The sequence below is a fragment of the Agrilus planipennis genome, unplaced genomic scaffold (assembly GCF_000699045.2).
Source record: "Agrilus planipennis isolate EAB-ADULT unplaced genomic scaffold, Apla_2.0 scaffold1, whole genome shotgun sequence".
Taxonomy (NCBI): domain Eukaryota; kingdom Metazoa; phylum Arthropoda; class Insecta; order Coleoptera; family Buprestidae; genus Agrilus; species Agrilus planipennis.
Genome location: NW_020442466.1, coordinates 786,945 through 796,893, shown reverse-complemented (window position 1 = coordinate 796,893; position 9,949 = coordinate 786,945). Strand labels below are relative to the sequence as shown.

The 9,949-nt window shown below is 32.1% G+C and overlaps 1 protein-coding gene across 1 annotated transcript; it reads left to right on the top strand.

Annotated features, from left to right (window-relative positions):
• The first annotated feature begins 2,791 nt into the window (after window positions 1-2,791).
• Window positions 2,792-4,361, top strand: LOC108733531 (insulin-like growth factor-binding protein complex acid labile subunit). The gene has a single exon (XM_018464713.2). It carries the CDS (start codon window positions 2,982-2,984, stop codon window positions 4,077-4,079), a length of 1,098 nt encoding a protein of 365 aa, XP_018320215.1. The 5' UTR covers window positions 2,792-2,981; the 3' UTR covers window positions 4,080-4,361.
• The last annotated feature ends 5,588 nt before the right edge of the window (window positions 4,362-9,949 follow it).

Here is a 9,949-nt window from a genome sequence, read left to right as displayed (position 1 = left end):
GTTTTCTTTTTTTTTTTTTAATGGTCTTATTTTGATTCCTTAATCGGATTTTGGATATAATATAAAATATATATAGCAAAATTTTACAATGTTTCAGTTTTTTATTCATTCATTATGCGTTATTCAGTAGTGTAGTTTCTACGCATGTGTACTGCACATACTTAAAGATGAACGAAGATATTGATTATCAATTTACAACTACTCAGAATTGTAAAACAGCATTGTTTCCTTATTAATTGGTTATTAAACTAATTATTGATAACAATGCTGATCTACATTTATCAGTTTGAAGTAGATTAATCAATTAAAAATTGATAGGTACTTTTTTAACACACCTGCCTGCAGTTATTACTTGCCTTTATCTATAAGAAGCCGAAATAATCTTATCGTTAGTGTTGGAATAAAACATCTGAAAAATTTAATTTCAGTTTTTTCTAAAATCATATTCTCTTGATAGGACAACAAACAATTTTTATCAGTGGTGTAGTTTGGGAGGGGAGGCACGCGGTATTTGTACCAGTTTTTAATAATTTGTACATTACCGTCTCGGTTCGCAAAAATAATAAGATTTTGATAAAAATCTGTGAAAAGCAACTGTCTTGTATCTATCAGTAAAAACGGCATTTATTCATAGCCAATATGACAAAAACTGAAGGACGAATCTTAACGGTTCGCGGTATGATTAGTCCAGTCAAAATAGACAAAAATAAGTCATAACTTAGCCAAAATTCATATACAGCTGAAAATTGGCAGAGTCGTTAAATACGTCATTATAAATAAAATGTCAAAATGTGTGCATATTATGTAAAATATGAATTTTCTAATGCTTAAAACCGCGATATCTCACGAATGGTGAGTCACAAGTGAAAAAGTGACTGGACCATTTTTGTAGATAATTATATGATCTACAAATTTTGTCTGACCTATTTTTACGATAAAACTTACCGTTTTCGAGAAAAATGGTAAAAACCTTAATTTTGCACTTTTGACCTTGAATAAATTTTTTTGCAGAAGTACGATCGAAGGGGACTTTTGACATTTTATTTATAATGACGTATTTAACGTCTCTGCCAATTTTCAGCTCTATGCGAATTTTGGATAAGTCAAATGTCTATTTTGACTGGACTAGACAGGGACGAAGACAGCTAGTCACAGCCAGTCAAAGTTCCCACAGCACAAAAATATACATCGTAGAATACCTACGATTATATCAGCTGAAATCGCAACAAACCAAAAGCAAGAAACAGGAATTGTTTGGTGGACTATAGATTTCGCCTATATATTATAAATCAAATCTTACTAATGTTATCTATAAGGTGATGCAGAATTCATCATTATCATAAGGTCGTCAGTACAAAGACTGGTATCGTAAAAAATAATTGTGGGAAAACATTCCAAAAAGTAGAAACATGAATAGTCTGGTGGACTATAGATTTCGCCTTTGTATTATAAGCAAGACACTTTTTTATATACTATTCACATTTATCATATTAAATTTCATAAATGTCATCAGCAAAATGATGTAGAATTATTATCGAAACATTAAAACATTGCAAAGGTATGGAAGGAATATATATACTCCTAGCCACAATAAAAGACTGACGATCAGGATCGTGATGGTATAACCTGTTTAAGGTTACAAGTACATATTAGTAGTTATCAATTGTTTTTCAAAATTTGTGTGGGCTTACCCTTTGAAAACTAAATCAGCTCGGGAAGTGTCAAAGGTAATGGAATCTATTTTTAAAACTCAAACTCCAAACAATCTACAAACTGATCAAGGAACTGAATTTTTTAATAAAGATTTTAAAAGTATGGTAGAAAAATATGGTGTAAATCATTACAACGTATACAGTGAGAAAAAAGCTTCAATTGTTGAAAGAGTAAATAGAACTTTAAAAAATATCATGTGGAAACGTTTCAGTTTAAACGGAAATTACAAGTGGATAAGCATATTAGCTGATGTAGTTAGTCAGTACAATAATACAAAACATAGAACAATAGGAATGAAGCCTCAAGATNTTTTATTTATTATCTACTTGTATTCTATTCAATTTCTTTTTCCTTTGTGCCACAATAAAAAGTGTGTAAAAGTTGAAACAGGAGGAATCTTCAAAAAAAATATGCAGTAACACTTATTCATAACTTACACGCATATTACGAACTCGGTTATAACGTATCATTTCAAAAGTCCCAATCGACTGTAAGTATTGGATTCTCTTTTAACGAACTTTTGATATAACGTACGGTTTTTTAATTTTCCAAGTTTCACTGCAATTAGAAATTTTTGTTAATAATTTTTATCATACATTCAACCACAAAAAGATATAAGATAAGAAATACAATTTTTTTTAGTGGATCATTCCCAACGTTTTTTTATAACTCAATGTCTTTATATCAATTAATTAACAGTGTTTGAAATTTTAGTCTCAAGTTCAAGAAAATTAAGATTCGTGTCCTTAGTTTTCCTAGAGAAAATTTAGATATGTGCTTTTTTTAATTAAATTAAAACATTTAGAAGAGTGAGAAATAAGAATCATTCTTCTTTCTTTTCTGTTTAATCGAAGTAGTTAGTGGATAGGTTAAGAGTTAACATTTTGAAAAACTCTTACTTTCCATAATTATAACAGTTAAACTTCCTAACTAATATATGTATAGGCAGTTGTTTAAACAATATACAAGTTATACAACTTACTTAATTAAAATCAAGGCAAAAAAAATTTTGAAATTCAAATCTGTTTATAAGTATGGTAATGAATAAAACATTTAAATTTCATAAAAGACAATGAAATAAGAAACAGACCATCTTAAATTCAATTGACTCTAGGAATTTCTGTCGTTTCGCGTAAATAAGGAATAATTGGAACAACGATGTACGTAAAACCGTTTGGCCTCAATTTTTCATGTAATATTGTTCAGTCTATTTCGCGAACTTTCATTGAATAAATCGCGTTTATAACAGTGAATGTTTGTTCTCAAAAATGCAGGCCATTCTTATCCTAACAAGTTGCTTTATAAGTGTCTGTTTTGGAGCTGAATGTGTATTTAACAACAACAAGAAAAGTTACTTTTGTACAGGAATAACCGATAAATTCCCTAACAAATATTACGGAAATTACCACCTTAAGTGTGTTGGATGTAATATACCAATTTTTAAACCGGACACATTTCCGGAAAATGGTGGGTTAACTTCTTTAAATATCTCCGAGAGTGGAATTCAAAAAATAGAACCCATGGCTTTCAGTAGTTTACCAACTCTTTCTTACCTCTATCTTCAGAATAATATTATTCAAAGTGTTCTACCAGATGCATTTTTTGGGTTGAGGGAGTTATACGAGTTGCATTTGGAAGACAACCATCTGAATCAATTGCAAAGACACTTTTTAAACGGATTTGAGTCAGTTACTGTATACTTGAATAATAATCAACTTAAAGAGATACCTCCCAGGGTCTTTGAAGGAATTTTCAGCGTTCTCGCACTAAATTTATCTCACAATAACATTGGAATTCTTCACGTTGATTCGTTCCAGTACTTGAGTATGTTAGAAGTTTTAGATATGAATAACAACAATTTGTGTTACATTCCTTTGGGAGCCTTCCAGCATCTTTTGAACTTGAAGGACCTTGACCTTTCTCACAATAAACTGACTGCCTTCAGTTATGGAGAACTTTCTGGTTTACGAAGCGTGGTGAGTTTCAATTTGGGTTACAACGAGTTTCAAGAAATCGGCGAGTCCACCATTCATGCGTTTGCTTCGTTGACGAACTTGGCCCACTTGGACCTGTCTGGTATAAGCGGTCCATTGTTCTTGGACACTTACAGTGTTGTCACTTACGTCCCAACCCTAAAAAGTTTGACTTTAAATGACAATTTGTGGGATTGCCAAACATTAGCTTACACCATTCAATATTTGAAGACGAAAAATATTGATCCGTTTTTGAAATCTCCTCGTCATTACGACGTGTCCAATATCAATGGAATCGCATGCTCTTTGGCAAAAGTTACTGAGAAATTGAGTTTTCCGAAGTTTCTCGAACGTGCGAAATGGGTCGTGAACAAAACAACACGTTATTGTTAATCAGAAAGACGATAGGTTGTATACATTATTTATTAGTCAGATAAGTATGTATTTCAATATGTTTACATCGTAATAAGATATAGATAGATATGCATGTACAGTACAGTATAGTATAGGGCGTCATTAGGTGCGTGTAGCCATGACAGAATCCGGAGCTATTCATTCCTCAAAAATCATAATTATATTATTATATAGACATAAGGATATGCAATCGCATAAGCCTAAGCTGTAGATCACCCGATATCTGTATATTCTAAAATTCATTTTAAATTGATAACAATTCTATAAACTTTAATACATTGCAAAGGTATGGAAAGAAGATCGGAATAGTGATGGTCTAATGTCTAATCTATTTGAAAAACCGAAATAATTACAATTCTTTACAAATCTTGAGATAATCTTCAGAATCCTCTTTGCTGTTCTGAATTATGTATATATAAATGAAGTAAGTTACTTAAATTTATTAATTTCCCAGTCATAAGGAAAAATTAAAATCGCAGTTTTCAACATATTTTGCAATTTAAAAGTTACAAGAGCATTGCTAGATAATTTGGAGGTGAAGTAAAATTCATAACATTAGTGTTTTTTTTGTTCAAACAAAAAGGCTGGAAAAAAGTAAATAAAACATTTTACGTAATTGTGAAAGTAGAAAGGGCAGCAAATTTAGGTTTCGTCCCGGGCGGCAAAAACTCACGCTACGCCACTGATTTTTATAAAAGAATAAACGTTGTAGACAGTTACAATACTTAATAGGTATGTATGGCTATATGAACTCTTAATGGTTTATCGTTAATAGGGAAGCTAAAATGCTTAAATTTTACATTTTTGACCTATTTGATGGATGTTTCCTGAAAGTTAAAGAACCCTAATAATTTTCTAAAAATAAAGTTGTTTTGTCTGAATGCAAAGATAATAATAATAACATATTAAACGATAAAATTTTTGTAAGCAAAACATTTTATTTATTATCTACTTGTATTCTATTCAATTTCTTTTTCCTTTGTGCCACAATAAAAAGTGTGTAAAAGTTGAAACAGGAGGAATCTTCAAAAAAAATATGCAGTAACACTTATTCATAACTTACACGCATATTACGAACTCGGTTATAACGTATCATTTCAAAAGTCCCAATCGACTGTAAGTATTGGATTCTCTTTTAACGAACTTTTGATATAACGTACGGTTTTTTAATTTTCCAAGTTTCACTGCAATTAGAAATNTATTTGAAATGAACCAATCAACAACAAAACATTTTTATAAACTATCCCATATTATCAACGTTTTCTTTTAGGAATTAAAAGGTTTATCTTAGTTTATTAACAAACGTAAGATTCAAGATTCAACAACTTACGAAAAAAGAGTGACGGAAAAAAAATAAAACTACTCAATGAGAAAAAAGAAAAACAATTTATTCCACAAATTTCTGTTAATGCTTAAAAAATTAAAAGGAACACTCACCCCTAATTATCACAAATAATTTTATATGAGCGGACACGTGTTTCGCCCACTTCACACGTGGGCATCATCAACGCGAGACTGATTAAAATTATTTGTGGTAATGCTGTTTTATTCTTCTAAATTTACGAATAACATTACATTAGAATCGAGTATGTATTTTTTGAAAATTATGCATGATATCTACATGCATGCATGTATATTATTGTTACCCTATTATTCGTTACTAATCCGATTTAGCCAAGTTAATGTACTAAATTAGGTAGTTAATAAGAGTTTCGTTTTGCAAACAAAGTAGTGATTGTGAGTTAACGAAGGAAACTGTTGGTTTTTAATCTTTCCCTTTTGGCTTCTGGAGATCCTTATATCTCGGCAGGGAATGCATTTAAATAGACGTATTAAGGAAAACGTCCTCTCGTTCTCGTTAATCCTATTCCAAAGAGAAAATTAAAAATTATTCCCGCTGTTCACTTTAGATACTTCAGTTTATCTTAGGTGTAGTTACCGAGACAGTGTTTTTTAACCGTCTTCGATTAAGAGACTCAAGTCAACGATTTCTATCAGCAGGAAAATTTTCGATTAAAAGTGAACTTAAGATTTAGGTTTACGTAACATTGTCGATGTAAATCTAGGAAAGACGTTGCAAAAACAAAATTTAATATGTTTCTTTTAAAATAACGCATTAAAGAGATCGTGTAAGTACGATTCCATTTTCATTAGAACGTTTTTCATTTAATGCTCCTACCAGAGGCGCTTTCAAAAGGAATGGATAATCATTAAAAGAAATTAAACTTTCAAGAAAGGTAATCCACAAAAAAAACAATATAAGTTAGTTTCGAAAGACCAGGCAGCTCTTTAGGAAAGTAACCTTTCGCTTTAAAGAAGCATGAGCATTAGGGTGCTTCAAACAAAATTTTTAATTTTTTTTTCTAACTCTTACCCCCTCAAATGTTTCTATTTGATGTAAAAAAATCCTCGCCAAACATGAGCCCTATAGCTCAAATCTAGGGGGTCGCTATTTTTATTTTAGTTTCCCATTTAATTAACATATTAGGTATTATATTGTATTGTATTGTACTGAGAACCATTTTTGAAATTTGTGAAAATACAATACTTACTAATAGTTTGATTAAAAATTTTGAGGATTATGAAAAAAAAAATAATTGCAAGCTATTTTTTCAAATTTCAAAATTTAGTAATTTTTAAATGGCTGTAACTAGTCTTTTTGTAAAGATAATCATACTTTGTCTTAGAGTTTTGTAAAGCTCAAAGACTCAACTTTGAGAATATGAAACGGTTTTTTGGAAAAAATTGCGTAAATTATGTGTAAATTCAATTTAAAACAAAAAAGAATTTTTCCTATGTTAATTAAATGGGAAACTAAAATAAAAATAGCGACCCCTTAGATTTGAGCTACAGGGCTCATGTTTGGCGAGAATGTTTTTTACATCAAATAGAAACATTTGAGGGGGTAAGAGTTAGAAAAAAAAATTAAAAATTTTGTTTGAAGAACCCTAATGAGCATGGACAGCTTTTGGCCTGTACATCCAAATGGTAGATTCTGGAGGAGTTACAAACATAAACCGAAAGTGCAATGAAGTCAAAGAATGAGACATTATCTTGCAAAAGCAGTCAAAATGAATAAAATCTAGGGCACCATAAATAAGGTTATATATTTTCCCTTTACTTCACTCCATGTTCCGCTACATTCGTGTCTCCTCAGGACGACGGCTATAGACTCATAGTTGAAACGATCAAAATTGATACAGTCCAAAATAAATTATCTGTGAGAATGGACGCATCTTCTTTCTTGTCTCCATTTGGGACTATAATCATTTGCTGCGTTTTGAACACGTCCTTGTTAACTTAAAAAATTCTTTATTAGTAGTACAGTCAAAGTAAAAAGAGTTAACCGAAAAACAGTAAACGGTGTTTGATGTGTTTGTGGTAATTTGATTGTTGATGATGTATGTGGCGGTATCCTGCCGAAGGCTCTTTTGGTTGTTCACTACGAATTAAAAGACTGCTTTTCCTTTTACACTTTATTTACACTATTTACACTATTTGCTTAAGTTGGATAAAATTGACTTGAATTGGTATATAAATTGAATATTGAATTGATTGAAGACCCAGAATCGAACCGGCGTCCTACCAAATGCTAAGCAATGGCCTAGACTTCTAGGCCATTCCGCTCGGTGATCTCTACCTAAAACTTTAAAAACTTTTGGGTGTTTCATTCCCACCAGCCAGTAATGCTGGTGGGCGGGCAGTCCCTCCGGACTATGCCGGAAGGTAGGGCGGAAGGCCCTCTTCAGCCTGCTTTCAGGAATCGTGAGAAAGATGAGACGGACGAAGTGAAGACAGAAGAGAGTGAAAGATTATCTGTGGAATATTACTGCCTCAGCATTTGCCTAAGTGATCCAAGGAAACCACATAAAAACTTGGACCAAGGCAGACGGACGGACCCGGAATCGAACCGGCGTCCTCCCAAATGCTAAGCAATGGTCTAGACCTCTAGGTCATTCCGCTCGGTGATCTCTACCTTTGGTCTAAGACTTAAATAGTCTGCACCAAAATAGGACACGCTTCTAAATAAAACAGACCCTTTGGTCAACGCTTCTGTTGTTGCTATTCACCCTTCGGGTACCCAGAGAAAGTCCGATGTGATGTAGTTGGAGACTCGGACTTTCCCAACGTTTGGTACCTACCTGAAGGGTGTAATAAAGAGGTCCAAAGCTGTTTGTAATACAAATTGAAGTTACACAGAAATTACACGATACATTACATGATCTACTGTTATATACAAAAAAATACAAACTAAAATACCTATAAAAAAGAATATACAAATATCGAAACCCATCGACATCGAACAAACGGTGCGGCGGTAGAGATTTCTTAAGTAGACAAAAGATCAGGGTCGGCTTGATAACTGTCTGATTGGAATTATATCTTTAAACAAGCGTTTTTGCTTTACTAAATTCCTGATAATATTGAAATTTCTTTAAAGTCCGATGCTGGGCAACATGCTTAATTTCGGCTTGTCTGCATCTCTTTCTGTTATACATCAATTGGTATAGTGTTATTCCTTTTTCTTTATAAGTGTAAAAGGCTTCAGGTAGGTTATAGACATCATGACCAGATCAGTCTATGTGAGGCATGTTGAAAAAGGGTTAAAAGTGGTTGTCATCATTAGGGTAAACAGGGCATACCGTAAAAGGGTTGAAATAGGGCCATATAGGTCTTAACAGCACATGCCCTACAGGGTTCAGGTAGGTTTTCGACTTCAGGGACAGATCAATCCAAATAAAGCATACTGTAGAAGGGTTAGAATTGGATATGATCATGATGCTAAAAAGGGCTTACCGTGAAAGTGCTGAAATAGCGCCATATAAGTCTTAATAGAGCACGCCCTGAAAGGCTTTGCATAGGTTTTTCGACCTTCGGGTCAGATCAATCCAAAAAGGGCATGCAGTAAAAAGGGTGTTGCTACTTACTCTTTAATCCCTGATTAGGGCCATTATAATATGCCATAATTGGATGTTCTAGTAAATCCGCATGGCCAGAGTTTTGATACAAAATATTAGAATTAGTGATATTAATTAAAAATAAAAACACACGAACTTAAGTGAAATAATAAAAAATGAAAGTCAAAAGCCACGTGGTAGCACCCAGACAGTACAATTACGAATAATTAAATATGCCAAATAATGTTACTGCGACATTACTTAGTAAATAACTGCTACAATACACGTACCAAAATTCAAGGTTTTTTAATAGCTTTTGCTTAAAATTTTTTATTAATTCCTAGTATTCCTAATTGTACTGTCTCAGTGCTACCACGAGGCTTTCATTTTTTTAACTAGGTACGTAATTATTTATTATTTTATCTACATATCTTGTTTTCGTTGTTTTTAAACTATTTATATCTATGATTTATATATTAGGTACTTTGTTTTTACTCGTCTGTTCCTGTTTTTATATTATTGTCTCTAATTTTAATATCTTACGCTAAAGCTACTTACTACACACTTAGTTTGTAATTAAGACCTTCTGGACTTTAAAATCTAGTAATGTAAGTTAAAATAATCATTTTAATGTAATAGGAACATTAATTGTGATAAATCATAGCCAATTTAACTTTTTTAAAATGGCACAAAAATCAGTTGTGGTGGAAATATATTAATCGAATAATAAATAAATAAATAGCTAAAAACCAATGTGGTGAAACAAACGGACATTACAATAAGAACAAATTTATCATAATCGTTTGTATGTATTAACGAATGAAATTGAAATTACCAATATTTTGCAGCCCTGAAAAGTCGTCCTTACTAGAGGCGAAACATTGCCGTTGTTTTTTCAACAATTAATCGTTTACAACCCTATTATGACCCAGATTTTAAAATTGAAAAGTA